General features: G+C 36.6%; 1 protein-coding gene across 1 annotated transcript; it reads left to right on the top strand.

Annotated features, from left to right (window-relative positions):
• Positions 1–19: 19 nt before the first annotated feature.
• Positions 20–25,004, top strand: ZCRB1 (zinc finger CCHC-type and RNA binding motif containing 1). Its single transcript, XM_043969419.1, has 8 exons — positions 20–210; positions 3,316–3,401; positions 5,352–5,380; positions 17,975–18,086; positions 18,396–18,503; positions 22,858–22,970; positions 23,173–23,248; positions 24,113–25,004. Exons 2-8 carry the CDS (start codon positions 3,318–3,320, stop codon positions 24,242–24,244), a joined length of 654 nt encoding a protein of 217 aa, XP_043825354.1. The 5' UTR covers positions 20–210; positions 3,316–3,317; the 3' UTR covers positions 24,245–25,004.
• The last annotated feature ends 1,013 nt before the right edge of the window (positions 25,005–26,017 follow it).

Here is a 26,017-nt window from a genome sequence, read left to right as displayed (position 1 = left end):
CGAGAGTTGGAGCGTCTTGCGTCATCTGAAAAGCGACGAAGCTACAAATAACGAGGGGAAAGGACCTGCTCTTACTATTTGTCTTGAAGACAATCTGGGCCTGATGATGCCTAGACTGCTGTTGGAACTAAGGAGGTAAAGTCGTATTGAATCACCAGTGGTGTGGAAAAACTTCAAGGACTTCCTGGTGCCTGGTGCTGTGAGTGAAAGGTAAACATACTACTACTACTACTACTACTACTACTACTACTACTACTACTACTACTACTACTACTACTACTACTGTCTTTCATCTTTAGCTTTCCAGATTTGTTTATTACTCCACCTGTCTTCATCAGGATTTTGAGCAAATATTTTAAAATAAATACCTGCTATGTCTTGAAAGCAAACGATCCAAATGAAAAATTTTAAAAGACACCTCTAATAATTGCTTGGAACATGCGAGTATATTTACCACTTTGCTTTTCTAGTATCATAGTTGGGCTTCAGCCAATGGGTTCCTGGAACAATAGAATACCTATGCAAGATATTCCCCTTTCCCTCTTTTTAAATTAAAATCAGGAATGTAATTGCAGTCTCGTTTCACTGGGGTCACCAAACACTTTTATGTGTGATATTACTAACAAGCAAAATGCTTGTTAATACAAGTGCCTGAGATTTTTCTAAAGTTACAAATAAAAAGCTATATAATATGGCATTATGCAAGTAATAATAATAGCTAACATTTATATAGAGCTTATATATGTGCCAGTCACTGTGCTAAGCGCTTCACAATGATCTCATTTGATTTTCACTACAGCCCTGGGAGGTAGGTGCTATTATTATTCCCATCTTACAGTTGAGGAAACTGAGGCAAGCAGAGGTTAAGTGACTTGGTCAGGGTGAAAGAATTTTTTTATAGCAAAAGAAGGAATTACTGTGTATTCACAACTGAAGGAGAGAGAAGATATTTTTGATCTTTTTTTTTTAACCTGTGATTTCATCGCTGTAGGACATGCTTTCCTGTGAGGAAAGTAGGAAGCTATTCTCTAATTTAGGGGGTTGGGGCAAGTTGCCTAGGACATTGAGAGGTTAAGTGGCTTGCCCAGGGACACATAGCAAGGATGTATCAGAGGCAAGACTTGAACTCAGGTCTTTGTGCCTCTGAATCTGGTTCTCTTTCACAGTAGGCTGAATCTATTCTTAATTTTAGGATTTCTTAAATCTATAGTTTGTTTTTCCAAGAAACACGGGCATTGATTTTATTCTCAGTTATCTTTCTTGAAGGTAGTCTGGAGAAATCAATTAGGAGACAAAGGGAAAGCTATCTCACCCAGTAATTCTTTACTCTGAGAAAATGTTATAGCAGATATAAATGTAAGTATACCCCACCCCAAACTTCCGCTAAGGCGAAGGGGCAATGAGATATACAGATGAGGACCTTTCAGGTGTAATTGAATCATTTTTAGGAAATCTTAGGATTTGAGTTATTGAACTGCAGAAAGCTAACTGATATATTGACCTTAGAACCATGATATAGATTGCTTCAGTAAATTGTCCCAGCCATTAAGCATGAGAGAGAGGTAGATTTTAAGATATGGGCTGGATGGTCACAAATAAGTTAGAATTAAGTCTCTTACCAAGGTAACCAGCTTGTAACCATAAAGAACAGTAAAGAAAAAATAATACAACAAACAAACAAAAAAACAAAACACCACGTGACTATTTCTTTCCTGGGAGGTAACAAACCACAGAAAGGCTCTGATATTGGAGAACTAGAAAGAATCATACCAATCCAAGGTTAAGGGTCTGCGCTGTTTTTAAAAGAGCAGTATATAGTACACAGACAAGCCTGAAACTGTAGGTCATAGAGACTGCAGCTGCCCTTTGAAGTACTGAATAGTACAGTTGATTAATACATCCAAGGAATATGCCATGCCTTTTGAGGGATCTGTTCAACAGCCAACTAGCCCGGCCTAGCAATAGAACAACCAGTCTATTACCAATGCCACACCCTTCAGTTAACTTTATGGAGACTCTACACAGAGAAAAAAGACCTTGTGGGTCCAGAATTGTGACTTCCCTTGGCTACATATGCTCCCTTCACATCTCCCCCATTACTATTGTACTTCAAGTTTATGAACATTTTCCCCTCCAAAAGACTCTGAAATGTATTTGTGGGAGAGTATGCCCTAGAATTTGGGGCTTGTATGTTGGAAGGGAGTGAAAATGTTTTGTAATTACTCTTGCCATGCCTTTGGTAAGAGCAGTAGTAGCTCTTAGTAGGCTGACTGTTAATATAAGACACACTGATATAATAGCTTGTGAGCAACCTATAGCCAAAGGAATAGCCACACAGTTTACCTCTAAAACCTGAAATAGTAACTGCAGCATGGAAGCCCATCTGGTAATAAGATTATCCACATTTAACTATGCTGATACTTTTCCAGCATGGTAGAACTGCTATACTTTGTACTCTACTGATAAAGCATTAAGAAACTAAGGGCATCTTCATAGCCAAGATGACCAAGTACTACCAAACACAAAATATAATCATACCTACCTTTTTTCTCCCATAACTTTTTGAAATCCACTTCCCTAATACCTAGAGTATATGATTTGCCATAACCAGAATTCCCCATCAATCCCCATTCCCCCCACAAACTAGAAAGTTTTGTGTAGAAATATATTCATCTACAGGGCAGCTAGGTGGCAGAGTGGATAAAGCACCAGCCCTGGATTCAGGAGGACCTGAGTTCAAATCTAGCTTCAGATACTTGACACTTGCTAGCTGTGTGACCCTGGGCAGGTCATATCCCAGGGAGGAGGAAATGCGAAGGTGGATCTCAGATATGGTCACGTTCTCTTTCTTTGCTGTTTGCTTATTTTTCCAAATTATTTCTTGACTTTGGACTTCTATGTTAGAGTTGGACTCTTCTTACCTCTTGGGGTAGGGTGGGGAGAAATGTCTGGCCTGAGCTTCTGTTTTATTTATATCCTTGTGGCTTATCCTTCAAAACTCAGCTTGAATACAACCTACATGCAAGTGCCCCTCACAATAACTTTGTAATTGTTTCATATATACTTATCCATACACATTTTCCCCCCTCAGTACAATAGAAGCATCTTTGGGTTTTATTTCATTTTTGAGTTTGTATCCCCACCACCAGCATAGTTCCTGATAAATAGTATGTAATTAGTTTATTAGCTTGTTGATTAATTGATTAAAAGTTTTATCAATTTTTTATTAAATTACCCAGATTCTATATCTCTATTTTAATTGTCACAGTAGCTGTATTTGAACTGATTATATCTTTTTTCCTCTTCTTGATACAGAAATGAGTGGTGGATTAGCACCAAGTAAAAGCACTGTGTATGTATCCAACTTGCCTTTTTCTCTGACAAACAATGACTTATACAGGGTAAGCAAATTTATTTATAAATACCTTACTGAAGTTGATGCGGGGATGGATTTAATTGATCAAAGCGATCATGATGCGTCCCAAAGAATTACAAGACTCAGTGATTCAGTTTCCCAAGTTTTATTGAAATACTGTGCTGACTACAGGGAGACCCAAGGAGAGAGGTGTCTCAAATAGGGAGAAGAAGAATAATTATATTTATAGTGAGAAAAAGTAGGCTATCTTTTCATTATGTTAATCTTGTGGGAGGTTCATGGGAAGTCTTATCCTAATTTGGACTTCCTGGGGTCCTAAGACAGCCTCCAAGGTGGGTATCTCTTTCCTTGGAGATGCTTTTTGGGGTTTACACGTCATAAGGTGAACCTAAGGACATATTTGGTCCTTTTCTGCAAATGTTCCTAAAGACATGTTCAAACTTCTCAGACCCAGAGGGTCTCTGTGTTTTTTATATCTCTTTCCTTAAGATCTGGTTAATATGTGTCCTGTCATCTACGAATATTAATGGCTATTGATGGTTACACTCTGTTGGTGGTGAGGATTGATAGGGATTTGAACCCTCTTGGTTACAGTACTGTTGATAAGAACACAAACCTTAGTTTCTCTGTTAACCCTTTTAGGTACTATTAATAAGGACTCAAGCTTCAGTTTATCTGTTAACCCATTTTTGCCTCCTCCTTCAATGTCTATAAAATTTATCTTGGGGTCCTAAATGAACAAAGTTGTACCCTGGTTGAATTGTTTGTTTATTTATTACTTAAATGCATTTTGTATTTCCAATCTGTAATGTGTGTGTATAGGAGAAGACTCTGCAAATATTAAACAGTGACAATTCTTCAAAGTTAGGACATTAGGGAAAGATTTCAACTATATTTCTTTTAGACAGTAGTTATAGATATCACTAATTATGCTGTATAACCTAGAAGTCAGCACCTTGTATTCTGCAAATATCTCCCATCTCCTCTACTAATTTAGTAGCACTTTCTATGGTAGATTTGTTTGTTTTTTCTAAAATAACAAAACCTTGTCTGGACCAGACATGTCATAAAAAAAAAGATTAAAACGTAATTGAGATGGAGAAATTTGTATTGCTGGACCAGTAAGTTTAATAAGGAGGAGTTAAAATTAAAAAAAAAAAAATTTCCTGGATTCAGAAGTACCCGAGTTCAAATCCGGCCTCAGATACTTAACACTTACTAGCTGTGTGGCCCTGGGCAAGTCACTTAACCCCAATTGCCCCACCCAAAAAAAAAAATTCCATGTGAGCAGCAAATTATAAATGCATATAAAATAAATTTATTTTAAAGTAAGATGTAAAAAAAAATTTTTAAATAAAGTAAAATGTAATTGGGAAACATTTGGTAAAATAAAAATACAATACAATGTGGGTAATATTAATTTGTGGTTTTCCTAAGTCAGCAGGGATCAGTTTCTAATTGAGTTTGACACCAACAGTCTAAATAATTGGACACCTACTTGTGACTTCTCCCTAGGCTTTGAAACTGGGGTTTTTTTCCCCATTAATAAATGGAGGTAGAATTATTTTACATTAGCATAAATATCAGTGACATTCATTTCAATTTCTCAAACTTTTTAGTGCCTGCTGCTTACAGAACACTACTCTAGGGTAGGGAAAGAAAAGAATTTAGAGTCATTACCTTTATGGAGGTACCAGTATATTCCCCTTGATGCAATATATTCCCATAAACTCACTAGATACATTCAGTAGCCCAACTAATAAAACTGGAATGATGTGCCATACCCATAGGCAGTAAAAAAATCACTTACCTTTCTGTCTTTGTCTTAAACCTAAATTTTATAACTGGATTGTAGAAATATTTATGACTTTCACTAAAGAAGAATTTCACCAGTTCATAATTTATAGTTACTGACATATTCATATAGGTGTACAATGTTAGAATAAATTGTCTCCCTTTATGGTCTTTATTGCAGATATTTTCCAAATATGGAAAAGTTGTAAAGTAAGTATCCATCTTAATTTTAAAATTTCTTAAACTATTGTTTATTGTTATTATTGTTTAGGTATGGTTCCATTTTTGTTTAACATCTCAATGCTATAAAAAATTCAGCCTAATATAGATAAAAAACAGACCGTGGAGTCAGGAAAACCTATGTTCAAAGCTCACTTTTGAGATATACTGGCAGGTAAAGTTATTTAACTTCTCAGGGCTTCCACCCAACCCTCTAAGATTATAAATTGCAGAAGAATTGCCAGTATGCATTGATAGACTTCTTTGGCAGAAGATCTCTATACCAGTGAAATCACAGGCCTAGACAAAAACAAAAACAAAACAAATCCTAATAAGTTGTTTCATGACATGATCAGAGAATGTTAGAAATTCTGGTTAATCAGATATTTTGATTCCTAGAGGGTGATTATATATCCCATAATTAGTTTTATTGGGTCTTCTAGTTTTTACACTGAAATACTTTCTTAATATTCCCATCTCATTTACCTCCTCCCATCCACTCCCAGAACTAAATCCTCCTTTGTAAAAAAGATGCAGACACAGATAATAGATAATGTATGCCACATTCCAACCTTGTGCTTCCATCACTTTTCTGCCAAAAAGAAATAAGTATTTCATCTTCTGTTCTTCAAGACCAAAATTGGTCATTGAAGTTAATCTGAATTCAGCACTTTTTAGTGTTGCTTTCATTAGTATTAATAGTCTTTGTAGCATTGTTTTGACTGTATTTATTTCACTCTAAATCATTTTATAAAAGTACCATGTATAGGATCATAGATTTACATCTGGAAGAGACTTGGATATCATCCAGTCCCAGAAAGGTTAAATGACTTGCCCAAAGTTGTAAGTAATCAACACAGCAAAGACTCAAAATCAGGTACTGTAACTCCAAAACTTCTTCTTCTTCTTCTTCTTCTTTTTTTTGGGGGGGGAGGGGAGGACAGGGCAATAAGGGTTAAGTGACTTGCCCAGGGTCACACAGCTAGTAAGTGTCAAGTGTCTGAGGCCAGATTTGAACTCAGGTCCTCCTGAATCCAGGGCTGGTGCTTTATCCACTGTGCCACCTAACTGCCCCCAAATCTAACACTCTTCACTGTAACACATTCTTCCCATGTTCCTTTGAATTCCTTAAGTTCATTATTGTGATTCATTATAGGGGTCCATGATAAAAAAAAAAAAGTTTGTCATGATGTTTCATAATACCATAGTTTATTCAGCCATTACCTAATTTGGTTTAATTTGGTTTTTGTTCTACCTCAAAAAGTGCTGCTGCATTTGTTTTTATACATATGGAACTCTTCAGTCTTTCCTTGGGTAGAAGTTGCAAGGGGCCAGTTTAGCCCTAATAAAAGAAAGAATTTGTAAATAATTAAAGCTATCCAAAAGTGGAGTATGAGTTAGTTGTTCCTGCTTACTAGAAGTCTTCAAGGCAAAAGCTGACCCTTGTCAGATATGTTGTAGTGGTGATTATTTTTCAGGTATAGGTTTAACTAAATAGCTGCTGAGGTCCCTTTTAAGTTTAAAATTGATTGATTTTGTGAAGTTTTGGGGGGTATACATGTAGTAAAAAGTCAGAGGGAGATCTCTCTCTTATCCACTTTTCTATATCTCAGATATCTCAAAACCCAGTGGTATCATTCCCTATTCTTTACACTAGTCACTGATGAGGAAATAACCTTTCTCCTCACCACGGCCCAACCTTCTTCATGTACCATTGTTCTCATATCCTCCCATCTCTTCTAGAAAAGTGATCTCCCCCTTTTTCCTTTTTACCCCACACCCCTTCATATTGATTATACTCCCCTAACTCTGGGTATCTTCCAAGACTTTGTTCTAGGCCATTTTCTATCTCTACATTTTATTATTTGGTGTATTCATCAAGACACTTTATATAGATTATTCCCAAATCTATACATCCAGCCCTAGTCTTTCTCCTGAGTTCAGTCTCCATCAGGAAATGTCTTTTGGACATTTAAAATTGGATGTCTTGTAGATATCTCAAAACTCAACATGTCCAAAATAACTCATTATCTTCCCCCTTAAACCTGTTCTCTGAACTTTCCCGTATCTGTTCACTACCATCCTTCCTGTCACCCAGGTTCAAAACCTTAGTGTCATTCTCAACTCTTCACTCTCTCTCAACCATTAAAAGTTTGTCATATTCATCTTTTGGATCTATCTACTTCTCTCTATTCACATAGCCCCTACCCTAGTTCTTGGATTAATGTAATACATAATCTCCTAATTTGTCTCTCCCTTCCCAATTCTATTCTCCACAAAGAGGCCAAAGTTAGTGTCTGAATAGTCTGACTATGTCACTCCCCTACCCAATAGCTCCCTCTTACCATTAGGATAAAATAAAACTCCTTGATTTGGCTTTTAAAGCTCTTCAACACTTGTCTCCAACCTACATTTCCAGCCTTATTATATTATACCCCTTCACAAATACTTTAGCCAAACTGACCTTTTTACTGTTCTTCACACATGACACTTCATCTCTAGTCTGTGCATTTGTCCTGGCTGTCCTCTGCATGGAATGTACTCCTTACCTCTTCTTATCCTTCAAAACTCAGCTTGAATACAACCTACATGCAAGTGCCCTTCATAATAACTTTTTAATTGTTTCATATATACTTATCCATACACATTTTCCCCCCTCAGTAGAATAGAAGCATCTTGAGGGTTTTATTTCATTTTTGAGTTTGTATCCCCAGAACCAGCATAGTTCCTGATAAATAGTAGGTAATTAGTAAATGCTTGTTGATTAATTGACTAAAAATGAACAGTTTAGTTACTTTTCTAACATAAATTCTGTTAAAGCTAAAATTCTAGCTAGTCTGTCTAAAATATCTAATGAGTGGTCGCCAATAAATTATAAGCTTTAGCAAGAATTAGGCTTTTAAGCATTTATTAAGGAGAATAAGAATTTGGTAAAGAGAGAGAGAAAGGCCTAGATTCATCTATCTATTAAAGGGAGAGCACATTTCTAGCTCCCTTCTCCACCAGAGTCCTCGGGAAAAAGCCCCAGTCAGAGCGCCAGGCTCCCCCCTTCTTCCTCCCACCAGCAGACGTCACTTCCTGATGCCAAAGGAAAGACTCCTGGTCTTGCCCTCAAAGACCTTCACTTCATGGTGGAGCTTTTCTACAGTTAGTCTCCAGCAGGTGGCGTCATTCCAATCGTTACAATTCAAATGTGTGTTCCAGAACAGTTGATCGATTTACAGTTCTAACTGGAATAAGTTAGACACAGGAGACATAATAGTAAATGACTAAAGTGATCTACTATTTGATAAACCGAAAGACTCCAGCTTCTGGCATAAGAAATCACTGTTTGACCAAAACTGCTGGGAATAAACTGTGGAAGATAGTATGGCAGAAACTAAGCATAGAACAACATCTTACACTGTATGCCAAAATAAGGTCAAAATGGGTACATGATTGAGACAAAAAGGGTGATACCATGGGCAAATGAGGAGAGGAAGGAATAGTTTACCTCTCAGATCTATGGAGAAGAGAAGAATTTATGACCAAACAAGAGATAGAATATTCTGAAATGCAAAATGAATCATTTTGATTACATTAAATTAAAAAGGGGTTGTAGAAACAAAAGCAATGCACCCAAAATTAGAAGGAAAGTAGAAAGTTGGGAAAGTTTTTATTTAAATCATAAAAGTATTTTATTATTTTCTAGTTACATGTAGAGATAATTTTGAACATTTTTTTATAAGATTTCTAGTTTCAAATTTTTTTCCCTCCCTCCCTGTTCCCAAGACAGCAAGCAATCTGATATAGGTTATAGACATACAATCACATTAAACATATTTCTACATTAGTCATGCTGTGAAAGAAGAATTAGAGCAAAAGGGAAAAACCTCAAAAATAAAAAATAGAAATAGTATGGTTCAATCTGCATCTAGATGCCACAGGTCTTTTTTTCTGGATTTGGAGTGCATTTTCCATCATGAGTCCTTTGGAACTATCTTGGACCATTGTACTGCTGAGAAGAGTCAAGTCTATCACAGTTGATCAACACACAATGTTGTTAATACTGTGTACAGTGTTCTCCTGGTTCTGCTCATCTCAGTCAGCATCAGTTCATGCAAATCCTTCCAGGTTTTTCTGAACTCCTCCTGCTCATCATTTCTTATAGCACAATAGTATTTCATTACATTCGTATACCACAACTTGTTCAGCCATTCCCCAGTTGATGGGCATCCCTTCAATTTCCAATACCTTGCCACCACAAAAAGAGCAGCTATAAATATTTTTGTACATGTCGGTCCTTTTCCCTTTTTTATGATCTCTTTGAGAAAAAGACCTAATAGTGGTATTGCTGGGTCAAAGGGTATGCACAGCTTTATAGCCTTTTGGGCATAGTTCTGGGAAACAATTTTTATAGCCAGTGTTCCTGATAAAGGCCTCATTTCTAAAACATATAGAGGGGCAGCTAGGTGGTGCAGTGGATAAAGCACTGGTCCTGGATTCAGGAGTACCTGAGTTCAAATCCAGCCTCAGACACTTGACACTTACTAGCTATATGACCCTGGGCAAGTCACTGAACCCCCATTGCCCCGCACCAAAAAACCCCCCACCAAATAGAGAACTAAATCAAATTTACAAGAATACAAGCCATTCCCTAGTTGAGAAATGGTCAAAGGATATGAACAGGCAGTTTTCAGACAAAGAAATCAAAGCTGTCAATAATCATATGAAAAAATGCTCTAGATTACAATTGATGAGAGAAAGGCAAATTAAAACAACGCTGAGGTATGACTTCACACTTATCAGAGTGGCAAATATAACAAAAAAGGAAAATATTGGATGTTGGAGGGGATGTGGGAAAACTGGGATACTAATCCACTCTTGGTGGAGTTGTGAAAAGATCCAACCAATCTGGAGAGCAATTTGGAACTTTGCCCAAAAGGCTATAGAATTGTGCATGCCCTTTGATCCAGCAATAATGCTGCTAAGTTTATATCCCAAAGGTGTCCCCAAAAAAGAGCAGAAGACCTATTTGTACAAAAATATTTATAGTAGCTCTTTTTGTAGTGGCTAAGAATTGGAAATCAAAGGAATTCTCATCAGTTGGGGAATGTTGGTGATGGAATATCATTGTGCTATAAGAAATGACAAGCAGGATGATTTCAGAAAGGCTTGTAAAGACTTGTATGAACTGATGTATAGTAAAGTGAGCAGAATCAAGAGAACATTGTGCACAGAGACAGCAATATTGTTTGATGAAGAACTGTGACTGACTTAACTATTCTCAGCAATACAGTGATGCAAAGGACTAATGATGAAACATACTATCCACCTCCAAAGAAAGATTGCTTCAACACAGACAGAAGCATGCTATTTTTCACTTTCTTTAATTTTTTGCTTTTATTCAAGTTTTCTTATAGAAAAAGACTAATGTGGTAATGTTTGACATAAGTGCACATGTATAATCTGTATCTGCTTACTGCCTTAGGGAGTGGGGAAGGAAGGAGAAATAAAATTTGAAACTCAAAACTATAAATAAAATGTTTATTTAAAAAAATTAATTAGTCTCTTCAATTGAGGTTGGTAACTTTAAAAAAAACTTTTCTGGGCCAAGCCTCATTCAAGTCATTCAGAGAATGCTAGAGATTAGAATGAAGTGGGAGACTCATAAACTAGATAACTAACATCTTTGAAAAGGAAGTTTGCTGAACACTAGCTAGGAAAAAATATTCAACAGAGATAAAGGTGGGAAAAGGAGTGTCTCAAACCTGGTGCATAGTAGGCCTTAACAAATGTTTTTTGATCGATTTACTTTATACACTCCTCTCCCCATCTTCCCTTATCCCTAATACTTGGTGTCTCCTACAAATCAGCTGAGATATTTGTTGTTTTTTAATACTTTTCAGGCCTGTCCAATTCTTCATGACCCGTTCTGGGGTTTTGTTGGCAAAGGTATTAGAGTGGTTTGCCATTTCCATCTCTAGTTTATTTTACAGAGGAAAATAAGACCATTAGGGTTAAGTGATTTGCCCAGGGCCACATATCTAGTAAGTGTCTGAGGGAAAATTTGAACTCAGGTCTTCCTGACTTGGGGCCAAGCACTCTATCCACTGCACCACCTAGCAACCCAGGATATATTTGGCTTATTTGTCAATATCCCCATATCCCCATATCTCCAATTCTAGAAATTTCTTTGAAATCCCGAAGAGACTCAAGCATTGTTTCCCCTAGTGCCTTACACTAAAAAAATCTTAACATAGTCCACCTGGCACAGTTCTTAATGACTTCCTAAATGCCATATAAAACATTCCAGTTAGTCCATTAAATATTGTCCCAAAATTAACATTATTTTTTGGAAGAACCCAGAACCAGTGAGACTATAGGTTATAATCAAGCTGAAATAGAAAGTTTTGCAAATTCAACAAAGGACATTTTAGTGCCAGAGCTCAATAGCTTCCTGTTGCTTAAAGCCTGCCTTAATCTATATAACTAAAAATATTACTAAATCCATGAGATTCTCTTCTCTCAGGGCACAAATTCTTAAAGACCCAGAGCATATTCACATCTGTCTCTAGATCTTGGATGCACACAGTTTATTTTAATTTTCCTTTAATTAGTGATCCAGTTTAGCAACTTTTAGGCTGCTAGCAACTACAAGGGAATCCTCATGCTACTTTTAGTCTCCTTGTAAACCTCCTTGAGCACAAAGTGTGCTAATCCCAATGTAAGAACTCCCTCTCCAATTGACAGGAATTGTGTATGGCCAGAAATCTGGTAGCAGCAGGGTGCAAGGCTCCTTTATCAAAGCATCCAGTTCCTTGAGACTCCCTTTCCTTGACACTGACCTTCCCCTACTTCATTCCAATCCGTTCTTTTTTGTTTGTTTGGTTTTTTGGTGAGGCAATTGGGGTTAAGTGACTTGCCCAGGGTCACACAGCTAGTAAGTGTCAAGTGTCTGAGGCCGGATTTGAACTCAGGTACTCCTGAGTCCAGGTCTGGTGCTTTATCTACTGCGCTACCTAGCTGCCCCCTCCCCAATCCATTCTTGTCAATTATACAGAATGTTCAAAGCCAGGCCTGATTCGTTAATTTTACATTATTAGTAGATATTGTTCCTACCACAAGAACTAAATGCATTTTGATGTAAAACATAAAATCATGGATTTTTAAAATTAGAAATGATCATAGAAATCACCTTATCTAATGATCATACATACCAGTAGATCTCAAAGCTATACCTCTAAAGCTCCAAGTTAGTTGCCATTTCAGTGTTTCTCTCTACAGTTTTGATTGATTAGAGAATTTATTAGCAAAATATCCACTGCTTGCCTCATTATGATGTGTGAGTAACCATGTGTTCTCAAAGGCTACAGCAGAGGAATGCTACTTTTGGTCAGTTCTCCCATGCTAGAAAAGCATAGTGTATGCTCCTAGAAATAGACTTCATAATTATCAATCTATGTAAGTACAGAAAGACTCACAATCAACATGGTGGTGTTAACCTGTAAATTAAGGAAACAATCAATATAGGAGAAATAAGGTCTTTAATTGGGGCAGAGGAACTATAGCTCCTGGTATCACAAGGCTTGGAAGCTAGGAATACCTAAAGATGGGAACTGAAGGACAGGGTTTTTATGGGGTAACAGAACAAAAGGGAACCAAAAGATTCCTCCAGAGTCAGGTACAACTACTTAATGTAAATGAACCTTTGATAAAAGACACTATAGAACTGCTCCTGAGTTAAGTAAAGAAGCTACTAACTCTAAATAGAAACTATTTAATTTAGGTGGACCCTTTTACATAATAATATAAAGTCCAGGGAGTAAGGTGGGGAACCATTGGGGGAGGTGGGGGAGGTCCATAAGCCAATCAAGAGTCTAGAAATGACAAAGATTGGTTAGCCCCAGGCAATTCACATGCCTGGGTAGGGGGGACTGGGTGGGGAATCAGTTCTCAGTAAATTTTGTTGTTATCAGTGGCTACTCAATAATGATTTTTTTTTAAATTTGCCATGGCAATTCATAAAGCAAAGAAAAATATAAAATGACCCCCCCACACACCCAGTTCCTTCTACTTCTGCAATAGCAGAGTAGTAGAAAGGAAGACAGATGTTGCTGATAATCACATAGGGTTTTTTTTAAAACCATTTATAGATGTTAACTTAGCTTTGTGTAAGGGGCAAAGATTCTAGCTAGTCTGTCTAAAATATCTAATGAGAGGACACCAATAAATTATAAGCTTCAGCAAGAATTAGACTTTTAAGCATTTATTAAGGAGAATAAGAATTTGGTAAAGAGAGAGAGAAAGGCCTAGATTCATCTATCTATTAAAGGGAGAGTACATTTCTCATTCCACTCTCCACCAGAGTCCTGACGAAAGAGAGCAAGAGCCCCAGGCTCGCCCCCTCTTCCTCCCACAAGCAAACGTCACTTCCTGATGCCAAAGAGCTGGATGTCTTGCCCTCAGATGCCTTCTCCTCATGGCGGAGCTTTGCTACAGTAAGACTCCAGCAGGTGGTATCATTCCAATCATTACAGTCCCCTCTTTGTTTCTTGAGTGTAGGGGGCAGCTAGGTGGTGTAGTGGATAAAGCATCAGCCCTGGATTCAAGAGTACCTGAGTTCAAATCTGGCCTCAGACACTTGACACTTATTAGCTGTGTGGCCCGGAGCAAGTCACTTAACCCTCATTGCCCTGCAAAAAAACAAAACAAAAACAAAATTAGGAGTGTTTCCTTGATGAAACAGTCAAAAATAACAGAATATAATAACCTATGCTAACAAACAATATGTTAATAACAATATAGAAAAAGGAGAGAGAAAAGTTTTGTCCAGAGGGGCGGTCCCTCATGAACCAACACTTTGACATTAGCCTTGCAGAGGAAGGGCCTCTGCAAAGAGTACATGTTACAGATGGTGTATATAATAACAGAAAGGAATAAAAATCAACAAAACAAAACTGTTCATTTAAAGTCTTTGAAAGTCTTTTCTCAGATGTTTCTTGGGACATCCTCTGGGTGTAGTGGAATGGAAGTCTTTTCAGGGGTTGATGTGTGGATGCTGATAATCAGACAGGAAAATTTCCTACAAAATTGAGCTTAACATAACTTTAAAATAGCTTTGTCAATAATCAAATCAAACAATGAGAGTTCTCAAAAACATGTCTAAGACATTTCATAATCTTAGTTGTTATACATGAAACATAATAAAACAAAAATTGAAACATTCTCTAAAACTTAATATTACTACAGTCCCCCCCTTGTGGAGGGTAAATTGCTGCAATATTAATTTTTTTAAATAATTTTTTATCTTTGTTTCATCACTTTTTACATCATCTGCCTAATTGTCCTCATGTCATTGTGAGAAATTAAAGAATCTGATATAATTGGTAACAAATGTCAAGGCCAAATTCAACACTGTATTTATCATGACACCTGAGATAATTATGGCGATTACCATAAAAGAACAGAGAAATGATGGGATATGAGCATTCCCACACTTGAGCAATATATACTGCTCATGCAGTATGCCAGGCTTAAAATTGGTGGATGGAATATATGTGCATACCACTCGTCTTGCCCTCAGACGCCTTCTCCTCATGGCGGAGCTTTGCTACAGTAAGTCTCCTGCAGGTGGCATCATTCCAATCATTACATTTGGTACTCTAAACGTGAGATCTTTATCCAAATAGTAGAGTGGACATAACTGAGCTACATAATGCTTGGTGTGCTTTCTATAAATTAAATCAGAAGAAAGTTGCAATTACATGGAAAGATGTCACGCAGGTTCTGTGTGGAGAGGCAAATAATTATATTGGAAAACTTGTTTTACAGGTCACCAAAGTCATTGAGAAAGATCATTTCATCAGACATTTGATCACTTCATACTGTAGTGTTCATAAGTATTGGGGGGGAGGGGGCTAAGGGGAAAAGGGGACTACCATGAAAGTAACTGAAGGTTATATACCAATACATGTTGCAGAGGCTGAAGAGAAATTCTAACTCCAAATTCTCCAAATGGCATGAATGTGACTTTAGTACAAAGTGTAAATCAGTGACAATTTTTTAAAAATATTGAAAAACGTGGGTCATGGGGCAGCTACATAACACAGTGGATAGAGCACCAGCCCTGGAGTCAGGAGTACCTGAGTTCAAATCTGGCCTCAGACACTTAACACTTACTAGCTGTGTGACCCTGGGCAAGTCACTTAACCCCAATTGCCTCACTAAAAAAAAAAAAGAAAGAAAAACGTGGGTCATGAATAAGGAATGAGAGAGGCCAAAGACTTGTAGATCATGCAAAACTTCACATTGTAAAGTGCCAGAGAAAGAATCAGAACACTCTGGTCATGGAAAACAATGAATGCCATTACTAAGAATAAGATAGATTATATTTTAATGAGCAATAAATGACTTATCAGTGATTCAGAATTCATTCCTGAATTAGATCTCTGGGTACAAAGATCAAAATTAATACAAAGCTAGAAAAAAAAAAGTCAGTAAAATATATGGTATGCAATTAAAATAATTCTATCTTGATCTATTTAACCATACTTATTACATACTCCCAAAATAGGAACTAAAGAAAAGAATATCAATGCTAATTATAATTTAGTATTAAAGTGTAACAGATATAGGTCAATTGGCTTGATAAGCAGTTCGAAAAAAAGCCTTTAGTTGCAATCTTTTTTTTTTAATTAATAAAGTATTTTATTTTTTTCCCGTTACATGTAAAGATAGTTCTCAACTTTTGTTTATGCAGGCTTTCCAATTTCAGATTTTTCTCCCTTCCTCCCCTCCCTCCCCCCTCCCCTTATATTTATATCAGCATCTATACTCCACAGTTCTTTTTTTTTTTTTTCCTGGATTTGGAGATCCTCTTCTATCATGAATTCCCTGGAACTCTTCTGTACCATTGCATTGGTGAGAAGAATATAGTCCATCACAGTAGATCAACACTCAATGTTGATGATGCTGTATACAGTGTTCTTCTGGTTCTGCTCAACTCACTCATCATCAGCTCCTGCTGCTCATCGTTTCTTACAGCACAGTAGTATTCCATTGTATTTATATACCACAACTTGTCCAGCCATTCCCCACTTGATTCCTTGCCACCACATAAAGAGCAGCTATAAATATTTTTGTACATGTGGGTCCCTTTCCCCTTTCCATGATTTCTTTGGGAAAAAGACCCAAAAGTGGTATTGCTGGGTCAAAGGGTATGGACAGCTTTATCGCCCTTTGGGCATAATTCCAAATTGCTCTCCAAAATGGTTGGATCAGTTCACAGCTCTACCAACAATGCATTAGTGTTCCAATTTTCCCACAGCTTCTCCAACATTTATTATTTTCCTTTTTTGTCATTTTAGCCAATCTGATAGGTGTCAGGTGGTACCTCAGAGTTGTTTTAATTTGCATCTCTCTAATCATTAGAGATTTAGAGCATTTTTTCATATGGGAAGCTTTGGTTTCTTCATCAGAAAACTGCCTGTTCATATCCTTTGACCATTTCTCAGTTGGGGAATGACTTGGAATCTTATAAATTTTATTTAGTTCCCTATATACTTTAGAGATGAGGCCTTTATCAGAAGTACTGGCCACAAAAATTGTTTCCTAGCTTTATGCCTCCCTTCTAATTTAGTTGTAATCTCTTAATAAACATGCCAAGCTGAGATATGATAGCCAAAGGCAATAATAATAGAATAAAAATATGTTTCCAAAATCTTAGAAAGATAATGGAAAAAGTTACAAGCTGTAACGCCTCAAAAGACAAAAGCAGAAGGTAAAATCCATTTTTTAAAAACATGGCAAGAGATTTGACTAAGCAAAATCATTCTGAGAACATTTAAGGATGAAATTAAAAGGAGGAACCAACAAATAGATAAACGAAATTCTCTTTACCATCAAGGATGAAACCACAGCAGGAAACAGTGCCACTGAATACCTGAGTGGCCAAGGGTTGGGGGTTGGGGCAGAGCATCCTAACTCAGAGTGAGACTATTTTCCAGCCAAAGATGGCAACTGGGATCACCTGCTGATTGGGCTGAGAGAGGAGCTCAGTGCATGGTCCAGACCCAGCCAGACAGACTGCACCTCCAGCTCCTCAGAGTCTTAGTGCCAGCGGCTTCTGAGGCTCAGCTTACGGACCAGTGAGGGGATTCAGAGGTTGGCTGGGGTGAAGTGGCTGCAGTCTCTGCTGGAGTTGGGGTAAAGCGCCCTGGTTCTGAACAAGTGAGCCAAATCAAGTGGTGGCTGCCCTGTAGGGGAAGGGCACAGGCACACCAACCTTCCAACCATAGAGAATCAGATTTCAATCAGACATCTGCTTCCGGGTTGAGACAAGTAGGCAAAGAAAGAAGCAGACTATAGAAAGCTTTTTTGGGGACGAAGTAGACCAGAATACACCCTCAGAAGAAGATAATAACAAAGGGTCTGAAGCCAGATTTGAACTCAGGTCCTCCTGACTCCAGGGCCAGTGCTCTATTCAATGCGCCACCTAGCTGCCACTACACATTTTAATTTGAACATACTCATTTTATTTGCACTTCCTAAGTATTCACTTGTACCCATTTTGTTCTCTCAATACTTTTGTTTATTTCTTTTTAGGGTTACTATTATGAAAGACAAAGATACCAGGAAGAGTAAAGGTGTTGCATTTATTTTGTTTTTGGATAAAGAATCAGCACAAAACTGTTCGAGAGCACTAAACAATAAGCAGGTAGGGGAATAAATGATAAAAATAAAGTCCAAAAGAGTTCAGTAGATTGACTGGGAAAGCATGTAAGAAATGAAAAAGCTCCAGAGCTTCATTGGCCTTCACCCTTCCAAAATGAAAAGAGGATTCATAAAAGAAACAGAAGGTAGGAGGCCCATTGCTTAATAGCACTTGCTTCAGGTAAGCAGGCATCACTATTTTGCAGTAACTAAAATTAACTTTTTTTAAATTACATTGCAAGTTTGGGAAAAAATGAAATTCTCTGATGTATAAAATTTATGTTTTACTTTACATTTTTTCCCCTTGGTTTAGTTATTTGGGAGAATGATAAAAGCAAGCATTGCTATTGACAATGGAAGAGCTGCTGAGTTCATCCGAAGGCGCAACTACTTTGATAAATCTAGGTGTTATGAATGTGGAGTAAGTAAAAAAACTTTACAAAATTTTCTATACATTATTGTTTCTAGAAAAAGTTTGGGACTATTAAAGAAGCTTTACGGTTTCTCCGGAGCAATACAATCTCCTCTTCTTCTATTTAAGTCTGGTTCCCTCAAATCATTGTTCATTTGTACTTACTGTCCCATATATTTAAACTGATAGACAAGCAATAAAGCTTGTCCTTTTTACTGCTGTCCATAATCCGGGACATAGGCATTCCTCATTGCTTTTCCCTTCATGGATGTTTAAGCCAAACTCTTTGAGTGATTACAGAACTCTTTTATAATGCTCTGTGGCATTCTAGGATTTGTTGTAAAAAGGACAATGTTATCTGTAGACAGAAATAAATGAATCACTATTCATAAGGAATCCCTTTTCAACTTGAACTTAGCATTGTCTTCCTTCTATGACAGTGACAAACTCCTTTGGCTAGAAAAGTCTCTCTGTTCCTTGTCACCGTTGATATTTTGTGAAGGAGAGTTGTCAACCAAAGTCATCACTCAAGCAATTTTGAATAATTTGTTGTTTGGTCATTTTCAGTTGGGTTTGACTCTTCAAAGGTACCAGAATGGTTTGCTCCTTCCTTCTCCAGCTCATTTTACAGATAAGGAATCGGAAGCCAACAGGGTTAAGTGACTTGCCCAGGGTCACACGGCTAGTAAGTGTCTGAGGACAGAGTTGAACTCAGGAAGATAAATCTTCCTGACTGCAGACCTGGCACTATATTATATCCACTGTTCCACCTATCTGAGACACCAGTAGTGGTGTGCTCTGTTAAATCAAATGTGCTTTTGCATTCTTTATATATTTCAGTCAGTTCTGTGATGATAAATAGTGGTCTACCTGATCTTTAAGCATACCTTTTTCAAGGATGCTTTCAGTATGCATTTAAATGATTCTCATAAAAAATTTTATGTAGATACAAAGCTAGAATTATAAATTGGTAGTTGTGAATTTCTCCATCTCCTTTTTATTAAGTTTGTTAATTAGGTCTGCAATTTTTCCATGTCTTTGGTATTCAGTTACCTATCTGATAGATTAAACAGATAGATAGATTGACAGACAGCCCTGTCTGTCAGATAAATATATATAAATACCTGTCAGATAAATAAAGTCTCTCAACCTCACCATTATGTTGCCCCTATCATGTCTACAGTGTATGCTTGTTCTAATTCAACTTCTTTTTCCATATTTGTTCACTTTGATGCAATACTTCTACTATAAGCATATCCAACACTGTGATATTAGAGTCCTAGCTTCACTATCCTTGATGGTGAAAACTTTGTGGGAATGTTTTCCATGACTACTCATGTATAACTTATTTTGAAATGCTTGAGTTCTAGTGGGTGGGGGTGGGAATGGAGGAGGTAGAGAAGTTGGAACACACATTTTTTAAAAATTGATGTTAAAATTCGTTTTTACATATATTTTGGAAAATAAAATTCTATTCAATAAAGGAAAAAAAAATCTTTGCAGGGGCAGCTAGATGGCGCAATGAGTGGTTAGAGCACCAGCCCTGGATTCAGGAGGACCTGAGTTCAAACCCAGCCTTAGACACTTGACATTTACTAGCTGTGTGACTCTGGGCAAGTCACTTAATCCTAATTGTCTCACCAAAAAAAAAAAAATCTTTGCAGTTCTTTTCCATTTTCCTTCTCTTTCTTATCCTTCCATTTTGTCTTTGAGGTGATTCTGCTTTGGTGAATCTCTTGCCAAAATTTTTTTAATTGTTTTTTCCCTCCATGGCTTTCCTCTGTTTTATGAGGTGTTTCTATTCATAATGTCTTTGGTGATTCTAGTTTATAAGATTTTTGGCTTGGCATATAAATTGTGTTTGCTGACTGAGACAGTTTTGGGGTTTTTTTTACTTTTAAAATTTCCTTATTTTGGCAATTGATTTCTCTCAGTTAAACTAATTTTAAAATTATTATAATCCCGGGGCAGCTAGTTGGCGCAGTGGATAGAGCACTGGCCCTGGATTCAGGAGGACCTGAGTTCAAATCCAGCCTCAGACACTTGACACTTACTAGCTGTGTGACCCTGGGCAAGTCACTTCACCCCAATTGCTTCACCAAAAAAACAAAAACAAAATTATTATAATCCTTCTATGTCCTCTTTTTTTCATCCATTGCCCATATTTTAAATTATCAGTAAGTTGTTTGACTACATCAGGATTAAGTTGCCTTATATATGCCATATCTTTTTCTGATTTTTATTCTTTTATCTAAATTTGTACTAATTTTGATCTTTAATTTTAACATTAATAGTGTGACTGTAGTAAGTCAATTTCCTACTTATTAACAAGTAAACATTTTTATTTTTGTGATGTCATTCAGTGTTTGCCATGACCAAAACCTTCCTATTCTTTTCTTCAGAAAAGATATGTGAGTTTTCTCTATTGTTTACAAGTCTTTGGCCTCTTTCACTTCTTATTTCTGAAACACATTTTCCTGTGGGTGTGTGTGTGTGTTTATCTTACCATTCTTACTTATTACTATTTTTACACTGAGGTCAACCAGTATCAAAGAATATGTCTGTTTCATTTAGAGAGTTTTATCAAGTTTTTAGACTCTATGTGTGTCTACCAATTTCTGTGCCTCTCCATTTCTTCTTGATTTATAGCAACAACATTAAAATCAATATAACTCAGTTTCTCTAGTAGTTTGTCCACATATTGGACTTTAAACAAGGATCTTACATTTAGAATACTAAAAGCCAAATTAAAATTTGTTTGATGGTCTTAAGACTGTGATCAACACTATGATTCTCAACACCTTCTTTTAGCACTTTGCCATTGCCTCTGCAGAAGCAGAAGTACTGGGGACCATATATGTTTTCCTTTTTTTCTTTTTTTTGTGGGTTTCCATGGCTAAAGAAATCATCAAGTGGCCAGCCTATTAATTATGACCTCCTACAGGTTAGTCCCAGATTGAAGACACGCCTATTTCTCACATACTTAAACCCTTTCTAGCATGGTAGAACCTGCCAGTGCTTATAATCTCTAGTCAGCTTACAATAAGGCAATAGGGAGTAGGCAATGAGGAGTAGGGCTTTATAGAGGATAAATTACTTCTTTGAAAAATTGCAGAATATCTTATGTTATAGGGATAGGTTTTCAGTGTTTATATCATTACCCTTCATGTACTAAGCATTCTCCAAAATGCAGCATAAAGTTAAACTATATTGTCTCAAACTACCTTCTGCAGCTAGGATATAAGCTTTGTCTTTCTGCTACTGATGATTTTTTTCCCAAGCCATACATGTTTCCTTCCCTAGTTCTCATTGTAACCAACTATAAACATTTGCAAAGCAGTTTGATGAAATTAAAACAACATTGTGGGGCAGTGGATAGAACACTGGCCCTGGATTCAGGAGGACCTGAGTTCAAATCCGACCTCAGACACTTGATACTTACTAGCTGGGTGACCCTGAACAAGTCACTTAACCCTCATTGCCCCACCCAAAAAAAAAAAGAAAGAAAAAGTACAATGTGGGGCATCTAGGTGGCGCAGTGGATAGAGCACTAGCCCTGGATTCAGGAGGACCTGAGTTCAAATCCGGCCTCAGCCACTTGATACTTACTAGCTGTGAGACCCTGGGCAAGTCACTTAACCCAAATTGCCTCACTCAAAAAAAAAAAGTACATTGTGGCTACAGGACAAAATTTCATATGGTTCATAAGTCAACAAGAAACATCAAGCTTGTTAAAAGAAATTTAAGCAAGTGCTTTGTGCCAGCTACTATCCAAAAGAGTGGGGAGCCAAAGAAAGGCAAAGAAACAAACAATAAAAACCCCCAGTCCTTGTTCTCAAGAAGCTCATACTTTATGCCAGGAAAAACTTCCTAACAGAGCTATCTAGACTTCATGGACTGCCTTAGCTTTGGGTTCTGCCACATTAAAGGTTGTCAAGCAAAGTTTTTTTTTTTCTTGTTTTTTTTCAAGCAAAGTTTTAATGATTTCTTGTCCAGGATATCATAGTAGAAATTCCTTTTTTTTTTCTTTCCTTCTTTGGATTGGACTAATAGGTTGCTGAGGTAAATTCCAACTTGAAAAAAATCTTTGATTTGTAGAAAAATTTCATAGACTACCAAAAAAACCTAAACTCTATCATTTTAGTTTTTGGTTTTTGTTTTGTTTTGCTTTTTTAATGAAGAGATAAGGAATATTACAAGTGTCATAGTAATCTTGTGCTTGTTCTGACTTGGCTTCTGTATTTTTTTTTTTAATTCCAACAACACATTATTTTCAAAAACCACAAAAAAACTCCTGGTCACCAATGCAATACTTTTAATGTCTTTTTTTTTCCCCCCCTCAAATAATAAAAATGTAACAAAGGAAACAGGTCATCTAAGTTATGCTTGTCCTAAAAATGTGCTTGGAGAACGTGAACCACCAAAAAAGAAAGAAAAGAAAAAAAGAAAGAAAATTATTGAACTGGAAGAAGAAATGTATGTATACCATTCATCTCTGAGAATAAAATATTACATTGTCTAATATACCTACTTAGGGTCATATGTGTTCTGATTTGAGAGAGAGAAAGCTATAGATATATTTTAGAGAGAGAGAGAGAGAGAGAATATTATACAGATGTATTATATATAATATACCCACACATGTGTGTGCGTGTGTATGTATATATGTGTATTTCAGTGAAGAAGTGGAAGAAAGTGAAAATGAAGGAGAAGACCCTTCTCTTGATAGCCTCAGCCAAGCCATAGCTTTCCAGGTTGGTATAAGCTTCCATCTTCCTACTCACTACCTTTTGCATACTGGCAGAAATCACTTACATACAAGATACAAGAGTCACAGGAACCCTCCAGATCAGTACTTCTCTTTCCACCTTTCTACTCTTCCACATTAATTGAGGGAAAATTTTTTTCTGTCAAGATAGATGGGTGTAATGTGTTAGAGTAGCATTCCCATTGTCCTTCTAAAACAGTGTGCCACAATGTTTTTCATAGTATTGCCCCTACTTCTACTACAGAGGCAAAATGAAACTGATTTTAATTACCATATAACAGAAGAAAAAACTTTATTTACCCAAATCATTGTTTCCTGAAAGAACGCCATCAAAAGAGGTAGATAAGTTGTATACTCATCCATGGTGAGGACAAAAGGAACACCTTTGAAAATAGTGGATATAATTTCCTTATTTGAGTAAAAATCATTATTTCTTATGACCTTGGGTTATTTAATGTAAAAAGCATAAGACATTCTTTTTTTCCCATTCATTTTATCGGTACTGACATTTGGCATTTACATAATGCTTAAAAGTTTGCAAAGCACTTTTCTCACAACAGTGTTATGAAGTAGGTAGTACAAGTATTATTCCTATTCTACAGATGAAGAAACAGACTTTGAAAGATTCAGTGTCTTGCCTGTGATTATTATTGTTGGAGGTAGGATTACAACCCAAGTCTCATGATTCCATCTCTACTGCATTATTCATTGTATTACACTGCCTTTCATTAAAAAATATGCAAAAATAATTTGGCATAATAAAGATACCATTATAACTTTTGGTTATTCTCAATATAAAAGAAATAATATCTATACACTCCATTTTTTTTTTCTTAAATCCATTATATAGCAAGCCAAAATTGAAGAAGACCAACAAAAATGGAAGTCCAGTGCAGGGGAACCCTCAACATCAGATGATTCAAGACGCCCAAGAATTAAAAAAAGTGCATATTTCAGTGATGAGGAAGAACTTAGTGACTGAAATTGATTTATTATGTACATATTATTTAAATATAAAAATGTTAAAGCACAGTATAATCAGTGTTAAAATTACCATTGGAATTTTGAATATAAGGAACATGTAACCAACCAGTTTTACACCTTAAAACTAGGACTACAAAGTTTACTTTCATAGGAATCCAAAAAAATAATTTAGAGATATCATGTTTCTGAATTTGTTTTAATAAAATAATAAAAATCCAATTTCGCTTCTAAAACCATACCTAAATGCAACCTAACCAGTTGTATTCAGTAACAAGAAAACTAAATTGCTATATTGTCATGATGCCACTGCAGATATGCATTAAAGTATTAAGAAGCTACTAAAAAGTTAAAGCCTTCTTCATGTTTCACATGTCGACTTGAATACTTCTTAAATCTAATTTTAAACAAAAGTTTCCTAAAAATTAAAGAAAGTCAGTGACTTAATTGTATTTAGAAATGTTCTTTACTAAAGTATCCAAAATAATTTTTTTAAGAATGAATGGGGGCGGGGCAGCTAGGTGGCACAGTGGATAGAGCACCGGCCCTGGAGTCAGTAGTACCTGAGTTCAAATCCGGCCTCAGACACTTAACACTTACTAGCAGTGTGACCCTGGGCAAGTCACTTAATCCCAATTGCCTCACCAAAAAAAAAAAAAGACTATATGGTAAGATTTGGGGGAAACCGGGGAGAATTTTCTATGTGTTCTACTTATGTAAAACATAAATAAATAAATGACAGATGATGCTTTGGAATTTGAGTCACACTTACAACTATAAAATCATTACAAAGTTATATCTCTGGATCCTATTGTGAGAATCAAAATTAGATTAGACTAAGCTTAGATCTAAGACTATTCACTTTTCAATACTGAATACCTACCTGAACAATTTTCAAATATCCATAAAATCTAATCAATTTCCTTAAAAATGACCCACCTAGGGGCAGCTAGGTAGCACAGTGGATAAAGCACTGGCCCTGAATTCAGGCAGACCTGAGTTCAAATCTAAGCTCAGACACTTGACACTTACTAGCAGTGTGACCCTGGGCAAGTCACTTAACCCCCACTGCCCCACAAAAAAAAAAGAAAAAAGAAACGAATTATTTTTTTTTAAAGTGGCAGCTAGGTGGCACAGTGGATAAAGCATCCGCCCTGGATTCAGGAGTACCTGAGTTCAAATTTGACCTCAGACACTTGACACTTACTAGCTGGGTGACCCTGGACAAGTTTTCACTTAACCCCCATTACCCCGCAAAAACAAAAGAAAATTTTTTAAATGACCCAACTTTAGCTTCCTGTATTTAAAAAAAAGAAGAAAAAGGAAGGTATTTTAGCTGCACTTTATTTTTAAAAAGCCTTTGAGAAAATGAGAACTTAGTTTTATAGTTTGTTATAATAATGAATGCTTCTTTATATTAGACCAAAATCTCATTATTCTTGGTATTTTAATTTGAGGCCATCCTCCATTCCTCAAACTCAGTATCATCACCTCATCTATCCTTGTTAATGAAAAAAGTATCCCAGTCTCTCACTAAGGCTAAGTTCTCTGCCTGTAACTAAATTGACCATACATCTGTATGAGCAGATACAGTGCAAAGGATATAGAACTGGGAGAATAATTTATACAATAAGAAAAATAATGAAAAGGATGTCAAGGATTGTCTAAAATGCAATTCCTGTTAGGTGTAGCATGGACAGATAGCTCTAGCATCTGGCCCATCCTTTTCTGAAGGAAACTTCAATTTTACCCTTAAAGGAGCTTTTCCCCTCAA

This window comes from Dromiciops gliroides, chromosome 5 (genome assembly GCF_019393635.1).
Source record: "Dromiciops gliroides isolate mDroGli1 chromosome 5, mDroGli1.pri, whole genome shotgun sequence".
Classification (NCBI taxonomy): domain Eukaryota; kingdom Metazoa; phylum Chordata; class Mammalia; order Microbiotheria; family Microbiotheriidae; genus Dromiciops; species Dromiciops gliroides.
This window is presented reverse-complemented; position numbering and strand designations above follow the sequence as displayed.